The sequence below is a fragment of the Eurypyga helias genome, unplaced genomic scaffold (assembly GCF_000690775.1).
Source record: "Eurypyga helias isolate BGI_N326 unplaced genomic scaffold, ASM69077v1 scaffold6790, whole genome shotgun sequence".
Classification (NCBI taxonomy): Eukaryota; Metazoa; Chordata; class Aves; order Eurypygiformes; family Eurypygidae; genus Eurypyga; species Eurypyga helias.
This window is the reverse complement of record NW_010224959.1, coordinates 1488-21034: the sequence shown is the minus strand read 5'-3', so window position 1 is coordinate 21034 and position 19547 is coordinate 1488. Positions and strand designations below refer to the sequence as shown.

At 37.5% G+C, this 19547-nt stretch overlaps 1 protein-coding gene across 1 annotated transcript in view; it reads right to left on the bottom strand.

Moving 5' to 3' along the window:
* Positions 1-3956: 3956 nt before the first annotated feature.
* The window catches only part of LOC104506375 (thyrotropin receptor-like), a 16986-nt gene continuing 1395 nt past the window's right edge, over positions 3957-19547 (bottom strand). Inside the window, exons 2-6 of the mRNA XM_010147311.1 lie at positions 17852-17926; positions 9647-9721; positions 8382-8456; positions 4876-4953; positions 3957-4029 (exon numbers count right to left, since the gene is read on the bottom strand). Coding sequence (XP_010145613.1) covers positions 3957-4029; positions 4876-4953; positions 8382-8456; positions 9647-9721; positions 17852-17926 — 376 coding nt within the window. The remainder of the gene's footprint in view (positions 4030-4875; positions 4954-8381; positions 8457-9646; positions 9722-17851; positions 17927-19547) is intronic.

The following is a 19547-nucleotide window of genomic DNA, read 5'->3' as shown; positions in this document are numbered from 1 at the left end:
GCATTGGTCAGTATGTGGTAAGCAGTTGCATTGTGCATCACTTGTTTTGTATATTCTATTAGGATTATTATTACTACTACTATTACTATTTTACCTTGTTTCAATTGTTAAACTGTTCTTATTTCAACAAATATGTTTTTTCACTTTCACTCTTCTGATTCTCTGCCCCATCCCAATGGGCTGTGGTTGGAGCAGCTGTGTGGTGCTCAGTTGCTGGCTGGGGCAAATACTGCATTAAGTCTCAGCCCCACCAGAAAGCAACGTGACTGCAGTATGCTGAGCAGGATCTTCTGAGGACATGAAATAGTAATAGGGCATTTCAACTGCTGTGTAAAACAAGCCAATGTCATATCAGGGCATGACAGAGATACTGAGAATTCAGACATTATCAATGCATGCTTCATAAAACCACAGGGTAGAGAGTCCGCATGAGGAAAAGTGGCTTTTGATTTCAGCTTGAGCAGCACATGTGCTCTGTTTCCAAATGTTACAGTCTAAAGTCTGTTTCATAAGAGCAACTACCATGTACTGATATTCAGCAACTCTGTAGGACCAAAAAAGCTGAGGATTACACCACAGCTATAGTCTTCAAAAAGGAAAAATACATATATATGAGAAGACTTCCTTAAAAACAAAACCATGGAAGTTAAATTATTGAGGGCATTCTGTGAGCTCTTTAGGGACACCATTTTGGAGGTTCAGAGCAAACATGAAAAGCATGAGGTGGCAAGAGAAAAACAAAATCCTGAATGCTCAAAATATTCAATATCTTCAACTGAGATAAACTGCAGAATGATGAAAGGTCTGAAGATAGTTTTACAAAATACTTTGTTTTTACCAAAAGCATATTTTCTTCTGTGGGTAAAGTATATGAATGAAAAATGCTGACCAGCTACTTCAACTAGCTAACAGAGTGTTCCACATCCCTTTCTTTTTTCAGTGTAAAACATTTCTGTTTCTCTTTTTCCATAGTCCAAGATCATTCATGCTGTCCCCCATATTGTAGCTGGACAAACATTTCTTGGTGTGGTTTTTTTAAAGTGGACTATTTCACTGATAAGGTTTTACTGCAGTCCCACAACCAATTTCATAAGCACAGGGAGTGATAGAATAAGAATGGACAGCCAAGTTAGGAAAAAAGGGAAGTTTGGCAAAATTTTCCTCCAAAGCATCACTTAGTTACAAACCAGGTGAAGTTACTGAAGTTCCTAGTTGGAATACCTCACTGGCTCATGGAATTATGTATTATTTGATAATATCTGCTTGCTTTCTCTCAGCTTGTGATTTTAAAATAAGTCAGGAGAGCTTAACAAACAAGGAGAAAAATAATACGTTGGCCACACATTTAAGTATAGTATTAAAAGGGCTCTGGACATGTAACATGTTTATGCACTTATGCATCCTGTTGGATTATGAAATGAAGGCTAAAGAAGGGGAGAACAAGCAAAAGAGATGCATTGGTAAATGAGCAGTATTAAGGAGTCGTCCTGTGTTTGTTCTACACCATTGTTGATCTTGACTCTGAGCTAAGCCAAGCATTGCAAGTGATCCCCGAGAACGTATACCAAAGCATACATTCTTCTGGAGTTTGTTTTTGTAATTAGATTTTGAGATTGCACACTTTCCATTTCAGTAATGTAGACAGCTCTGTGAAAGCTCATCACAAATATATTTCCAGTGAATGGTGAAATACATTTTTAGAAGTCCTCTTTCCTCACCAATTTCCTTACAGAAATAAACATTGGTGCAGGAGCACCACTTTGCAGAAGTCTACAGGAGTGATGCAGTTCATGGACTGTAATGATGTGTTAGAACGAGGGATTCCAGTTTCAGGTGAATGCTCTTCAGTAAAAGCGTCATTTGGCCCTTCATTCCTGGTTCTTTACTTCTCTGCTTTTATAAAACGATATATACAGTGATACTGTGGTTCGCAAATCCTTGTTGGGTGAGATGATTTACTAGGCAGTGCCATTATTCTGTATGATAATGGACACCATTTATGTACAGTTCCACACCTGTATCTGCATTGATTCTTTTGACCTCCTTGAATTACACAGGCCTTTTAACACTGCAAGAGTGGTAGAAAGGCACGCTGCATGGGAGAAGGTAGCCTCAGAGAGTCCCAACATATCTTTTGATTTATGGATGGAACAGAGTCTTTGAGTGATTTGTCAAAAGTGAATTACTGTTTTTGATTGACCACAAGGAGGAAAGCAAGTGAAAAAGGAAAACAAAATTCAAAACCCATTCAAGTTTCCTTCCCTCACTTTTTCCTCTCAGTTTTTTTGCTCCTAGTTTCATCAAGTCAAAAGGACCTTGGATCAGACTTGGAGGAAAACAGTTACTTTTCTTGTGATACAGTGGTAGATAAACAGGAGTTCAAATTAGAAATGTCAAAATACAGCAAATGAAATATTTGCTTTTTGCATTAACTTAATGCTGCTGCTAGAAACAACAGATCTCCAAGCTTGCACTTAGCAAAATTATACCTTATCTTGGCATATGGTAACCAAACTACTTCAGAAAATTAGTTTAGAAGTTTCAGTGTAGTTTATGAAACAGATAAAGGTATTACCACTGATGTTCAGCTCCCTAGTTGGCCTTGCAAAACTGGAGTAGTGCTTTGCTCCAAGTAAACGTCATATCATTTAATTAGGAGAAAACTGTTTGTTGTAATAAACCATTGTTACTGCTGGTAGATAAAGCCCTGAAAAGTAAGCCTGGTTTTAGTTCTTTTGGTTTGTTTGTTTCGGTTGGGGTTTTTTTTTTTTTTTTATTTGCTTGACATCATAGCCAGTCTCTGGAAAGATTCACTTAGAATCATAGAACATCTCAAGTTGGAAGGGACCCATAAGGATCATCGAGTCCAAATCCCTGCTCCTCACAGGACTACCTAAAACTAAACCATACGACTGAGGAGCATCATCCAGATGCTCCTTGAATACTGACAGGTTTGGTGCCATGACCCCTTCCCTGGGGACCCTGTTCCAGTGGCCGACCACCCTTTTGGTGAGGAACCTTCTCCTGATGTCCAGTCTCAACTTCTCCTGACACATGTTGGACCAGATTAAACTGTCAAAGTGAACGGACCCTATGGAACACAGATTTGTTCAGTGTTAATTGTTGAGGCAGATGATTTTGGATATAATGTAAAAAGATATTCACTCAGTAAGTATTATTTTTCTAGAAACCAAAATAAGAATCACAGAAAGGTTTGGATTGAAAGAGACTTTTAAAGATCACCTTCACTAGACCAGGTTGCTCAAAGCCTCATCCAGCCTGGCCTTGAAGATGATGAGGGATGGGGCATCTACAGCTTCTCTGGGCAACTTGTTCCAGTGCCTCACCACCCTCTCTGGGAAGAATTTTTTCCTGATATCTAATCTAAATCTACCTGCTTCCAACTCAAAGCCATTATTTGTTGTCCTGTCACTTTACAGGCCCTTGTAAAAAGGAAGGTGAAGAGAAAGCCGAAATAGTTGATTCATGCTTCCGAGATGCCCATCTCTCATTTCTCATGCAAGTGACTAGTTCCTCTGAATTGCTTCCAACACCTTACACCTCTCCCTTTTTTGCAGATTTCTGTGAAAGGACTGCTACCATTACCAGTGCTACACTTAAAAGACAGTTTATTTTTGTAAGTAAAACAGCATAATTATCTTCCAAATTGTCTTAGAAATGTTACTGATCAAAATAAATTTTATGGTAGCTTCAAACCAGAACAGAATTCACACTGGAATTACCTGCCATGATTTTATTTCTGAGCTGTAAATACACCAAGTGAAAGCACACTGCAAAAGACATTAAGAGCTGGTAGTTTTATTGCTGGCTGAAATTAATACCCTCACTTTGCTCCTTAAAAATAATTAGAATAAGAAATGTATTTGAGAGCGTCCAACTAGTAAAGAGTATTTATTACTTTTTTTTTTTCTTGAAAGAAGAGAATGATCTGTTACTTACATAGCATCCAGATTTGTCCCATTAAAAGCGTGTCCTTGGATACTGGTAAAACCATTATTGTAGAGTTTGCTGCAAGGAAAAAAAAATTTGGTGTATTTTGTGTTGCTTCAATACCTGAATACCAATCATGTATTACGTATCATTTTTCTTGGCAACAGCACATTTATGGATGGGTTAATTTTAATCTCTTGAAGAAGCAGCAATCACAGTAAAAGGTCAAACAAATGCCCAGCAGCATTCCTGAGCGTAGCTGAATCAAGAATACCATGTGGCAGGCATGCTATCTTTTACTTCTTTTCACAGCAAAGATAGAACTAGCCTAAAACAGTTTTTTATAACTTCCCCACCCTCAAACTAAAACCAAGGAAACAAAATTCTCCTAGGACTGCTTAAGGAAGGCTAAAGGAACTAACACCTACTTATTCAGGTCTGTTCAGGTCATAACTCATTACAGTAATTTTCATTCCCCTCAATCCTTTCTTGTGGCTCAAATTGAGGATGACTTGCATAACTGGACTCTCCTGAAATTTGCCACCCATTAGTCCTCATGGTATGTGTCACTTTGGTTGCAAAAACGTTAGACACAGTTCTAACCATGCTGTAGCTTTATAGAAGGAGAACTCTGCACACATTTCCCTTTGATTTTCCCCACTGTAACCATTCACTGGCATTAGGGTCATACAAAAGCAAAACCACTTTGGTCACACCAGTTTAAAGAAAAACAGCAGGCCTGATTCAAATCATTGTCAAAATAAAGGATTTATTCAAACTAGACTATAAATACTACTTGTCTATGGTGTTTCTCTGTTAGAAACCACTAGAATGTAGGACAGCATTTTAATTATTTTTTTTAAACATTTTACCACATGTTTGAGAGAGGCAATTGCTTTGTGATGTAAACTGGAAGAAACTTACAGAGTTAGAGATTCATTACAAAGCCCATGGAAAGCATTTGCAGGCACTGAAGTCATGAAAGGATTATCTGCAATTTCACTGAAAAAAAAGAGACAAAACATCACAATCAAACATCTGTTTAAGAGCTTACTTTTCCTCTCCCTTGATAATGAATAAAAGTGTAGAATAACTTTTTGAGTTATATCTAAGGCCAGAAGATACACGTGGGTTGATTAAGAATCCAGCATTTCCCAGCATCGAGGAAGTGAGCTTGTGAAGTCGATGGGTTTTATAGTCTGGTGAGGTGTGCCAGCCTCTGTAGCTATAGCATTTAACAGCAGAGGTAGGTCCCTTGTCTCATAAGCCAGAGAATTAGCAAAGTAAATAATGCTGCAATGTTAACTGAGCCAGCCCAAGCGACTTTAAGGCTGAGATGCTACTCTAGCTAAGCTCAGCTACAACATCAGCTGATACATTATTCAGGACAGAGGCATTTCACTTGACAGAATGGCATCTAGCACAAGTGAAATAACTTATTATGTGATCTAACCTAATGATTATTCTCAACCCTTGTCCAAATGAGTGTTGCACTATCTGTCATTTCTTAAATACTTTTTTTACTCGCACTCTGCAGTGTTAATAGATACTATGCATCTTCAGACCAAAACTGTGGAGACAAAAGGAAAAAAATTTACTATGTCTAAGCTGGAGAAAGGAGAGAGGAAAAAGCTGGTAGAAACAATGAGCAGACCAAAGTGTCCGATTGCCCTTTTTCTGCTTTATCCTGAATTGTACAAAAGCCTGGAAAGCAAACCATTATATAATTTTTTCTTCAGGTTGTGGGTTACATGGGGTCTAGTAAGGCCAGACCATAATGTCCATGGGCCAAGAAGTCCTAACAACGGTCCATGCGACAGGAACAAATACATTCTCTTTCTGTGCTATATATGTGCTAACACTGAACTGTACCACAACTATTTTCATTCCAAGTAGTTTTCACTCATAGGTGGTTTCCACCACAAGTTATTTTGGTTTGACATTTTTTAGACTAGTTTTCTAAACAAATGTTTACTTTTAAAGTTCCTTGACCTCAAAGGCTGACTGTGATATAATGAATGCTTTTCCCCCAGCTATATGTTTTTCATCATTTAGAAATCTATAATTCTTCAAGAGCAGATTTTTTTTTTTCCTCAACAAGGGAAACAAAAAAGCCAGATTTCATTGAATAGCAATATTTAGAAACACCTCTCTTGAAAGTATAGGTCTACTATTTTAAAGAGCCTTTAGCATGCAAGACCCATGTTTATTTTTGTTAGTAATCTTTATCAAAAAAATTCAAGGTAGAAACAAAATAATGTTTTGCTAACTGCCACTCAGAAAGTCACCGAGTTGCTGGAAGCAAGGACACAGATGGTTGTATAAACTGCTTCTGTTTCATCTAACCCATTTAATCCTTCGTTCTCTCCACTTAGTAAGTATAGTGTTTCATTTACAATCTAGTAGAACTTAATCTAAGGCAAAGCCCTTTTGGTCTTTGAGGAACTCCCTAATAGCACTTAAGATGTGCTATTAGGGAGTGCTATCTTATTAGGGAGTGCTAGGGAGTGTATCCCACTCAGAGCTCTGACTGACTCAGGTTCCAATCAATCTACAGCCAAGGTAAATATAGCAATTCCGAGCTATGGAGCATGAGTTAGCTTAAAGCTTACCTCTATTCTCAGAAGATCCTTAAGAGAGAAGATCTCCTTGCTTACTACAGGTCTATACCCTTTAATAAGACAACCAGTATTTCTGCATTGCTTCAAGGTTTGTCTTGCCAGTGGCAGACGGTGAATGCAGTGGGGACTAACCGTTCTTGACTAAGAACACCCCTTAGCAGCACCAAAACAATGCCTGGGATAGTCCATCAATCACGTTTTGCAAGTCACCTTCTAGCATAATAATTCTCATTTTTAATAGCCTTTTACCTAGCCCAACAAGCAATCAAGCCTTCTCCAGATACAGTATAAAATTTCTAAGACTAAGTACTGATCACAATACTCTCAGCTTGTGTTAACCTGCAAGTCTTCATGTGAACTGCTCTTCCCCCTTCACTAGACTGCAACCCAGATTTTGAATTTAAATTGCACATTAGGGCAAAAATTGATGCCATCTTTACTTTCTGAATACCAAGAAACACCTGGGTTTTTTAAGAGCAGAACACTTTGTTTCTGAAATATCTTTAAGGATAAGAGTGGGAGATCACCCGCTGCCCCCATTTGGGTTCCCATTATCCTTCTCCAAGAAATTATTCTGCAATTTACTTCAAGCCATGTTAAAAAAAAAGGGGGCAAGGGCTATCTTTAAATCAGTTAAAGTAAATGGGTTTTAAGGTGTGAGAAAGGAAGAAGGTCTTAATGTTATGTAGGAGTCCCTCATGTGAACAAACCTAACTAAATTAGCAAAGATTGCTAATAGGAAAATTCTTTCCAGCTGAGAGGACTTTAGTTAATAAGAGATGGCTCCACCTAGGAAGTCTAGCTTAAAAGTAGACAATTGTCAGTCCTGGTGTTTTGGACCTTTAAGTAAAACTACAGATGTGTACTTGAAATGTGGCTCTGTAAGTAAGGTTATTTAGGCAAAATGTGTGTTCAGGGAAGCTTATGCTGCTAATCTAAAAGAACATAGATCTTGTTCAACTATTATGAAAAATGGTGAGGTGGGTAGTCCTCTCTTAAAGACATGCTGTTCCAGCTTGAGCTGACCTCACTAATAAGGCTGTTATCAAACCAATGTGCTCCTGGGTCTAGTGACTTAAAAGCTCTACTTTATTTCCCAGCTTTGGTGATTTGCTTTTCAAGCTCCTTTTCCATTTTCTCTATTAAAACAATTGTATGAAGCAACTTATTTTGGATCAAATAAGTCTTCATCAAATTCTTCCTAAAAATGTGGTATCAGCCAATGCTGAGCTTTTTAAAGATGTAAAAGCTGTCCATTCTGCTCTTGAGTCTTCTGTGCTCAGGGTGGGGTCAGAAGAAAGAAGACAGATGATAGCCAATGGAGGCTATGATTCAAGAGTATAGGAGCTCAGTGAAGAATAGCATCAAAAAATGTGCAATACGAGCTCAACCATGCTAGTACAGGTTTGTTAGAAGAATGTTGGCAAGATGACTTTATGTTGGCAGACAGTATGTCAGATGAGGTCCTGTGTGTCACACTGTTCTGACTTCAGACTAATTCAGGTATTGCACAGCCATTACAAAGCCAAAATAAAAGCAAAAGGCCTGTAGTAGTTGCGTATCCTGTGCCTTGTCTAATTCAAAAGAAATTGTTTGTATGAGAGACATGGACACACAGGTCAAATGTGTGTGCTAGGTGACCTGGCATTTTCCAGATTTGGTACTAATGATCATTTAAATACAGCTTGAGGAAAAGTGCTTTGTCAGACTTATTTGATATTTTTCTCCAAAACAGAAACCTTCACTGTATGTTTTCCTGGGATCCGAGGATGGCAGTATTCTTAAGCAGTTGTGGTGACAGATACTTACAGTAAGAAGTTCACATCAGATGAGTAGATTTTGGTGAGGTCTGGAAATGATTTGAGTCCAGTATTAAAAATACCACTGAAAGAGAGAAGGAACAGAAAGAATTACATGTACTGGATCTCTGAACAATAACAAACAATTCAACAGTGCAGGATGGCTATTTCATCCCCTCTATTGTCAATCAATGAATTTATAATTAAGTGTCCAAAATATAATGATGCAAGAATAATTTTTTAAAAATCAAAATATCAGATTTATGATAAATGATAGAATCCAAAAAATGAGAACACAGAATAAGACAGCTATGCAGATCTGCAGAAGGAAGTAGCCTGGGAGGTGGGTAGGGAGAAAAAAAATTATGTCTGGATTCACTTGAGAGATTAAGGCTGTTTCAGACAATAGTCTCGCCCCAAAATCCTCTTATCTTTCATTGAGGCTAAGAGCTGTTCAAATAGCTCTAAAAAGGGAAACTGTCTTCAAATGTGAATACTGTTAATGCCCTTTATTTCTGGACTCCTGTAGAGTGGAAATAACTTAAGAAAATATAGTTCTCAATTTTTAAAACTGTTCTCCTGAAATGAAACTGTTTTGACTACTTTCTTTTTATTGCTTTCAGAGCTACAGGAAAAATCCTTCCTCCTTGCTGTTACCCCCACCACACATATACAGAGCCCTCTCTAGTCTTCAAAACGTTACTCAGAAGTTATTCTCTTTCCTATGCTATAATTTTAGAGTTGCATGGTTTGGTTACTCTGTGCTTTTCTTTAGAAACTTCTTGGTAATAGAGAGAATTCTTCAGGATTTATTTCTGCCATAGAGGTCCTATTAAATCAGATGTCTATAGATGGGCTTGTCACGTTTAGGTGGCAGTTATGCTTTAAAACCCTGCATAAACCTAGTAAATATAGAAGATGTGTCTATCTCTGTTGTGTCCCTTCTTCTCACTATTCCCTAAAAATACAGTAAAACAGCACTTTTCATAAGAAGAACGCTAGCTGTGGAATTCTGCCAAGGAAACAGTGTATTCCAGGCATTTAATGGATAAGAAGAATGGCAAAGTTACTGATGAATTTGTGAATGTGTTTTCTTGTCTCGCAAAAGCAGTCCAAGTTCCAATTCCTACCATAGCTGGCTTTCTGTCATTAAAATAAAGCAACAGGGAAAAACATTGCAATCAGTTAGAAAATGAAATGCAAAGAATCAAAACTGCTATAAAGAGTCACCTGCGAGGACTAAGTGCCAACTTGTTACAGGTGCTAAATACTTACAGATATTTCAGAAGTGGGAGGTTCTTAAAGGCATCTGGATCTATGTAATCCAAGTTTCTAAGATTTCGAATTTCACTGTAAGAAAGGGAGGAACATTACCACACTGATCACTAATATTTAATTATTTATCCTAACAGAAATCAGCAATGTTTAAATGAAATTTCAGGGACCTAATTCCTGCAATGAGCTGGCCAGCACTAGCTCACAACAGCTGTGCATTCTGAGCAATCTTACCATGATTAATTATCATATGGATAGATAAGGTCCTGGAGACTGGCCAGTTTAAGCAATGCTGGAAGAAGCACCTGAGGTTTAATTATGGATCCTTTGTGTGCATGGTCCTAGAATCAGAGCAATAGCATGTAGTATTGACTATTACTTTGAATATGGTGAGAGTTTTGTGTCTGCAAAGTTGAATAAAAAGAAGAAAAGTTAAGCAAAAATTTCAGTATTGATGTATAATAATCCTATCAATTTACAACGATGTTTTTAGCATATAATTTTATGTCCCTTTTTTGGTTAATTCCTTCATGCCTGTAACAGTATTTTGGATTATTTTTCCTGTCTGTTTTACACAACTCATCAATGGATCCAAAAGATGGCTCAGGTCACTTTAATTCCATTCTGAAACTTGAAATGAACACTGTATATAGCCATGTCCTGCAGTTGAGAGGATAGAGTATCTTTTGCTTTATACTGATGCAAAAAGTAATGTAGACTTCATTCCTTATATCTTCTGTCCACAGATAGGTCTTTAAATACTTCTACCCAGGTGACAGCTTGGTCTGCAGTTGGCTTTTTAGACTGCACATGTTGAAGAATCAGCCTGACACTGATCATGGCTATGCTGGGTGCTTTCTGTAGGTGTGTTGGTGGGGCTGCCACCCCTCCAACTGGAAGCCAGATCATTGCCTGGCATCATGACTCTTCCACATTTTTCTGAATTGTTTTTCTCTGCCCTTAATGCAATTTACCTCAATCTTTCTCATTCCTCTTTTTTTCAGCACATTCCTGCCTTTTCTATCCATAATGAAAGTCAGCAGTCTGGCTGCACCAATCAGACTGTGCCAAAATTCCTTGTCTGGACTCATTAGATTTACCAAAGTTTCATCTTTTATAAAAAAAACCCACCCACACCTGCCCCCATTGCGTGCACACTTTTCCTTTCCTGGCCTCTTCACTGTCTCCAGAAGAGGATAGCCCTTTTCGCATGTTAGCTTCTGTATCTTCAATTAGCTCTGGACACTGCTCTTAGAACTCTCCTAGAAAAACTCAGCCTTTCTTAATATAGAAACTGTACAGGAAGAACAGTGCCAGTCTTCCTCCTGAGCCTATGAGCTTCCTGGCCAGATATTCCTTTGTTGTGGACCAAATATATTCCAGGGAGAGACAGTCTTCAGACATTGCTATTAATAGTATTCTGGGTAAATTATTTGGATGAAGGTATTGAAAGTAAGAATTTAAAATCTGCAGATGGTACTAAAATTGGAAGCACAAAATAATGCAATGAGATCCAATCAGACTTTGATTTATTAAGTAACTGGACCATGAGAGGGCATGTGCTGTTTAACAATGGCAAATGAAAGCTAATTAATCTGGGAATAAAAGATTTTAAATTGCCAGATGAGACAGTTGGCACAGTAATGAGGGAAAACTTAAGTAATGTGAGTGAGGAAATCAATATGACTTAGTTGAACACTGGAGAAAGGTTTATGACCCTGCTGTTCAATTTCCTTGAATTGGTAATGCTGGGATTAGGAAAGAAGTATGCTTTAATATATAATGTATTTATATTTGCATTCCACCCTACACTTTGTATTACAGAGGTTTCTTAAAGCCCAAAAGGGAGAAAAAGGCTCATTATGTTAGACACTACAGAAATCAACACAAGTTCCTTAGAATTCTGTAGTCAAAATAGATGAAAAAAAGGATGAGAGGTATAAAAAGGTAAAAAGTGATAAAAAAAAAAGAGAGAGAAATCCAATTTCCCCATCTTCTAGTCCAGTCAAATGAGCCTCTTGCAGTTGACTGGGTGAATATGTGGCCGCTCATTCCATATGCATGAAAAAGAGGAAGATCTTCAACTTGAGTTCCAGTTATGAACTGTGCTGCTGTCCTTGTTTTACACACTCCAACATCATTAATCTCAGAGTACTGGAAGGAATCTCCCTCTAAAATCACAGATTTAAAGGATATCTATAGTTCCATCAATATGGGAGTCTATGCAGTTAAGACAATAAGGAGAAAATATATTTGAATAGTTCTGTTCTCATCCATTAACAGTATAGTGATACACCTACTGGATTTCACAAGTTCTTTGACATTAATCAGTCATGAGTAATATATAGTCAAAGGTGCCAAAATGTTATATGGTAGTAATTTTCAAATTGTAGTCAAAAGACTGCTGTGGTGTAAGGATTACATCCAAAGGATCCAAAAAACTAAGAAAAGCAAGTTGATTATCACCAGATTCCAGACACAGGGTTTGCACTTTCATTAGTAAGCTTTTATGAATTTGTGTCTTGAAAAGATTGAAAGCCACTGATTTTGAAAGTTCAGGTTCCTTTGAAAAGCAGGTCTAGGAAAACTAGTAGTAGTTTTAGCTGCCTAAAATGCAGGTAAAGCCAAAGAGTTTACTTAAAAATTACGAGTAGGCTAGTTCCCAGGCATCTAAGTGTCTATAAGAGCAGCTTTCAAGTGACTTTTGTAATGGAACTTTGACAGACTCTATACATAAAACTTTATCTTAGCATCGAGTGCTTAAATCCTGCGTCCAACAGCAATGTAACAATTCTGAGTCCTCCTGGGAAGAAAGTGCTTTAAAGATATAGAAAACCCCTAAGAGAGTTAATAGGCATCTTTGTTGACCATTGATGCAGAGAGGCAAAAGGTGTCCTGAACAAGTACTTCACTTTGCAGTCCTAACTACAAATTACTTAGAGTGCTCATAAGAAAGAAGGGTGCTGCTACCTACCCACAAGATAACGGAATTATTTGTGGAATATTTACAAAACTATTCAAAGTTACTTTACAAAATACACAGCTTCTGCTTTATTTCTAAAAGTATATAAAAAATTAAGAATTGGCTTATTTGTGCTTTAAAGACAATGTTTTAAATTTTATTTCTGGCACTCAGACTAATAATTAAAAATGTACTTGGTTCACAATCAAAACACCACCTGAATGCCCATGAACAGCAACTCAGTTTTGCTTTTTAAAGAAAATAATTGGAAAACTTCTAACACATCAAGAACAGATATAAAGAGAAAGTTACTTAATGATATAAAGTCTTGTGTCAAGACTTACAAATAACCATGAACTTATGTTCAGTTACAAAAATAATTAGTTCCAAATCCAAATGAATCTAGAAATGAAACTAATAAGAACTATTCAAATATTAGTTTAATGAGACATAAGTTTCCCAGAAAACTTCTAGAAAGGCTAATAAGCTACTCAACGTCCTATATGAATTTAGTGACATAAATATGTGCATGTTTGTACTTTTTTAAAGTAGCTTCTGCATTTCATCTAGCAGCCATTTCTTTCACACCATCCTTGCATTATTGACACATCTTTGGTTTTGTTGAAGACTAGAATACAGAAATTGCAGATCAAGCCACAGAGTCTAATAAAATAACATTATGCTGAGATGCCTACAAAGATTTAGGATATTCAGGTCGGCAGTTCTGAAATGTTTTAAATCAGCACTTTTATTTTCCTTACAATAACTTCTTAGACTTTGCCTATAGCTTCCTTGGCTTCTCTCACTCGTACATATACTTCCATGTTTTATTCTCCCCCTACAGCCAAATTAACCATGTTATTTCATCTGCATGCACATGTCAAGCCTGGGCACCGGTAGCACCAGAACGCTGGCTCGGGCTCCTGACAGTCCAGTATCTACCTCTAGACTGCAGCTTTTAGCAAGAGTTTTCTGCACAGCACTTGTCCCAGTGCCGTCAAATTTACCACAGGTATACAGCTGTCCTCCCCAGATCTCTCCCTTTCCAGTTGCTTCTCATATATTTCTATCAATCATCTCTCCTTTCAGTCACCTCTCCTTTCTGCAGCACTGTATCCCACGACCTGGCTGTCCAAGAAAAGTGCGGTCCTGGCCCAGAGGCTGGCAGAGGTGCCCCATCCCTTGGCTCCAGCTCACCACAGCTCACTGCAGAGATGGAAAGTGGTCCCCCGCCAGCTCTCCAAATGACGTCACATATACAAGGACAAGCCTCTTGAACCATAACCTTTGGCCCTGTCCCAAATGTTGAGAGGAATTTTCATGTGGTTGTATAAGAGGAAAGAGGTTTTGGAGTGAAAGATCAGAGGAAGAATGAGCAGAGACACAGAGAAAGGGAAAAGAAAGAGTGAATTTTTCTGGGGTTCCTTCCATGGGAACATTTTCCTGAGACACAATAACCTAATTACTAAAGCTTTTTATTCAGTGTAATGCTACCAAGCTGCAGCTCTTACTAGTTAAACCACTACACAGAGACACTGACTGTTAATCAGGCACTTCCACAGTTATTCCTAGAAAAAATAAATACTTAGGCCATTGCATGGGGGAGACAGTCCTGAATTTGTAAAAAATTTGTTTGTCTCACAAACATACTTAAAAAAAGGTAAAGACAGAAAGTATCAAGAAACCATTGTGAGAACAATTTAACACAATTGGAGAAACACCTCTCCCCCCAGAATCTTGGCCCTGATTTTCATCTTTGTAGAGTGGGAATTTTGTCATTAATTAGAACCAAAATTAGATCTGGACTCTTAAAATACAGCAGGTGATCAGTATCCTTAGTTGGCAGCAGTTGCTCAGCACTTGGTAGCATAACTTCATAAAAATATGACCTATGCTTAAAGAGAGCTGGGATCTGGAAGGAACAGAGTCATGACAGGGGCACATGAGCTGAAGAAGGACCAAGAAAATGGAGTGCTGAAGATCAAAGCTGAAGCACACTAACAGGCTTGGCAGACAGGGATGATGATGAATACAGGATGCCTATTCACATGACACTTGACTCAAGCCAAAGCACTTAGTTCCTCCCTTCCACAAACACTAAATTTTCTCGTAAGAAGTTCTTAGGTTTAAAAACATGTTTTTAAAATGAAACTGTGTGTGTAAGTTGAAATTAGGGTAAAAAGATTATTTACATAAAACTGCAATTTATGAAAAGTCTCTGAAAAACAACCTGTGAAAATGAAACTGTGGAATGACTTCTTTTCCAAACCGTAACTTCAACCTCCTTTAAAATACCCTGTGATAATCTTTACCCAGTATTACGTTAGCAGTAATACTTCGAATATACTATGCAAGTGGAGAACATTAAACAGGTGCATAGCAAAACATAGGCATTTATTCCTGAATAATCTTGTTATTTGAAAGGCAAAACAAACCCAACAACAGTGTTAGCAAATCAGAGGAAGCAATTCAGAAAAACAGTCAAACATGAATTGATTTCGTTTACAGCTTATATGAACTGCCTAATTTGCCAGATTCATGGCTATTCTCTGATTAAATAATACATGTGCCTTACTTAAACAGATTTTAAAAACTTGGTAAGCGCTTTTGAGTGGAGAGGTAGCCCTTCTTTTGGGCCTATCTGCAAAGGGGTTTGCCTACAGCTTTTGTGAGTAGAATTCTAGTGTCTTGTCCTGGGTAGTATTTTTGGCTCTTGTGCAGAAAAAATAAGGTGTATCTTGTATGTCTGTGTACACTTTATTTTTTGGTAGTGCCTTGTGAGAAATATAAGAGGTTCCATATTACCTTAATCCTTGTATAGCAGATCAAGAAACTTCCTTCCCTCCATGCTCTCCCTGCAGCTTGTGCTGTGGGTGACTTGACTGTAGGTACCCGTGAGCTCTGCTGACTCCTGCCCAGGCCTGCAGCTTCCCAGTCATGGACAGCACATCCATGACTGGAATCTGGCATTGATATAATAATGTGATGATTTTTGACCTTGCTGGTGTGCCCTGGCCTGACTTCAGGGAAGCCGTAACACTGGCATGCTTATAGCAAGGGGCACTGGTTGTCCTCCCAGGCAGGAATATAAACATGCTTTGGGAGTGGTTAGAGGCTGGAAGAGGGCAAGAGGAAAGGCTTCTACTCATATTCCTCACCAACCCTTTAGTAGAAAGAAATGAAAATCAGACAGTGCTACAGAGCGCTTCACAAGAATGAGTGCTTTGGGAGGCAATGGAAACACCAGACCTCCATTCACCACTCCTTCAGTCACACATTTAAAAGTGTGCATTTTGTGGAAGAGTTCTTTATATTCAAAGTCTTACATTATATTACCCTTTGAAGGAGATCAATTTTGCGTTATGAATTAAGATCCTGAGGGAGATTTTTCTAGTACATTCTCCACTTCGGCTCAAATACAGAAACAACAGAAAACAGCTATCTAGCCAACTAGGTCCTTCTTCCTCAAGCTGTCCTCAAGAAGCCTTTATATCCTTATGATTCATAACAGACAAGATACTACACTTCATATTGCATGGAAGAATCCTGCAATGAAATGCAGTGGCCTAAGAGCTTTTTATCTTTAACTTCTAATAAGGTGAACCACAAAACATGTACTACATGAGAAATTTGTAGTGCATAGTGCCAAATGCTTCATTCACTGTTTATAAAATATGCTGCCAGTAGATGTTTCATTAAATGTTTATTTGTGTTAAACAAGGAATCCTAAAGATACAACAACTGTGAAAGAGGAAAAGAGAACGTGAAGATGACAGGCCTGGAAAAAACATCTAGAAAGGAAGGAATGGCATTATAACCAAAGACAAGTTCTGTTATCATACTAAAGCCTTCCTGTGAAACTCTTTCAGGAACATTACGGTAGCATGTTATTGGACTGAACTAGGTCTCAGGATCCTGGACTCATAGCTCTGCCTTGTCAGGTACTTTTAGGGGAGGCACTTCCACTTTCCAGCATTAGTTGCTCCCTATCTATGCTAACTATAATGATATTATCTATTTTTTATTAACCTTTCTGCTTCATACTGTGTAAAATAAAAGGAAAAAAAATATAGAAAACAGAGCAGTGCTAAGAGATCATCTAGTTCAATCTCTTTCTGTGAGTGATGATTAAATATACCTATGGAGTTTCTGATCACACAGACTTAAAGGCCTCCAGTGATAGGAGCAACCTCCCCAGGAAAAAAATTCTAGTATTTACCTATGCCAGCCATGTGAAAACATTTCCTAGACTCTAACTTGAATCTTTCCTAATCCAATTTCAAGTTATTATTACTTTTGCTTTATCAAACATGAGCGTGGAAAATGGGTTGTACCTTTCACCCCTTGCAGCAACCTTAAAAGACCTATCTGCCTCAGGCATGCTTTCTTTCTGGATGCAAAAGTCTTTCCTCTCCAACAGTGTTTTCTGGATCAGTGATGACTGACAGTGCTTTTCCATGGAAACTCTGCAAACACAAATCTTGTCTGAAATATGCCAAACTGTGACTCGTCTGAGCTTTGCGACACCAGAACACTTTCCATTCCCTCATTTGGATCATTAATGGAAACATGGAAGAGTGCCAGAGGTAGGATGGATCCTATGAAGCTCTGTTCAGTACATTACCATCTCATTTGGACAGGGTACTGCTAAATGACAGGATGTCCCTGGATGCAGGTATCCTTCCTGCTTTTGTAACTGCCCAGTGCATCATTTGGTGAGGACTGATCCAAACAAAAAGGTATAAAAACATTTTGCATAAGCCTTTGTCCATAACATTTCCATTCAATTTAATATCCAGCTAAACACTCTTCATTTCACTAGTGCACTTCCAGAATGTTCCAGCTAGTGCCATTTTCCTCTGTGCTTTGGCTTTCTGATTTTATTTCTGGTGCTTATATTACTGTTTTACACTAACCTTCAGTAATTTCAGAGAGGTAATTCTTAGTTGCCAGTTTATTTCAACTTGCCATCATGCTTATACTGCAGTCCCACATATTTTTCGCTACATTTTTACACTTCTATGGGAGGATACAGAAGAGCAAGGGAAATGAAAAGATGTAGGAAAAGAAAGCACAAGTCAAAAAAGAGACTGACTCCACATTACAGAGAAAGGAAATTATGAAAAGGAATATTTGTCTCTTAAAAAGGAGACAAGGATGACAACTCAAACATCAACACATATGTTATTTCCACACATCCCCAAATTTATCACTGTATTCATTTATTTAACTACAGTACTTACATATGAGTGACTTTACTCAAACTGTTGAAGGAATGGGCCTCCAGTCTCTGAAGTGTTTCATCTATGGAGATGTAGCTAAACACCAGCAACCAGAAAAAGAAACAAGTCTCAGACCTTGACACGCCATGGCTAGTGCTCATCATACCACTCTATTTTCCCTCTCATTCTTTTTCTCATCCAGCTGCCATGACACTGCCAGACAGACAGTATCTGAGGAGGAAGTTTTAACAGGATTTTGACTGATGCCTTAAATGCATGTTATACTGCAGAAATCTGTTCAATAAAAACCACCACAACCATGTTAAGAAGCAGCAAAAGGAAACTTCCATATTTCACATTTCAGAATTGCATTCCTTTCCTTTTCCCCACTTAAGATCACCTTGGAGGGGATCTAGCTCTCAGGTAATATGGCATATTTCTGTATATGGAAGAATTAAAAAGGAATTTAATTATTAATAATAATTTAATAATTTTAATGTTTTGTATAATCTTTATTATTAATAATACTTTAAGTACTATCTTTTGATACTTCTGATCAAAGTTACTGACTCAGCTTTTAATATTTTGCATGGTTACACATATTCTGAGCAACTGGTTAATTATTTTAAATGCACAAAATCAAATTGGCAAGAAGAGTCTTAGGTGTCAGTTTTAGATGCCAAAATCAAGTAAAATATAATAATAAAGGACTGTATCATATGCCTTTCCTCCTTTTTAATCAGTACACCTAGAATCATACTTAAAAGATATCCAACTGGTTTTCTACATCAGTTCTAATAAGGTTGTGTTCCTTAAAACAGGGAAGATTTTAAACAGTCTTGCCATTTTTTCCAATGACAGTATTAAGAGTAATAATAGTAACACCAAATTAAAAGATAATAATTTAACACAGGAGGGCTTTTTAATGAATTATGAATCCAATTTTTTGTGTGGAATTTCAAAGAAGATAAATCTTTATTTTTTTCAGTGGATATTAAAAAGTACTTAAAATGTTTTTTTAAAAACTGGAAAGAATACTTTGTGACGACCACACGCTCTACCAACCAGCAGATGACTAATACCACTAACTGTTCCAAGGGAATTTATGTTCTCTGCAGATTGGAGCTAAAAGCATATTACCTGAACTAATTTTAACTCTTCTAACATGAGAGATACTTTTTATTGGTCGCTTTGGAGATGTATTCAACCGTGCTTGAAAAGATACCAGAAAAGTAACTATTAGAGATTGTATGACCAACAGATTCTCTTTCTACAGTAACACTGCTTTTACAAAGCTATTTTCCTCATCCAAAAGGAAAGAAGATAATAAAAGAGGAATACAACAAAGAAAGTATTTCCAGTCTGTACCTCTGTGATTGAGCATTGCAGAGTTAGGTATTTATGTGAGATGCTTTAATTTTGTTTTCCTGTAGGCAATGAATGTCTATTGCCCAGGAAATTGGAGTTTCAGTCTTAAAAGAAAATTAATTATTCCATTTTAATAGGACCTACATTTTAACAAACCAAAAGATAGGTTACATCAATGACACATTAAAAAAAAGTTTTCTATGTACACTATATATACACACACTACATATATTATATATTTTATATATTTTATATACCTATATTTAGATATAAGAAAGGATTTCTTCCCAGAGAGGGTGGTGAGGCACTGGAACAGGTTGCCCAGAGAAGGTGTGGATGCCCCATCCCT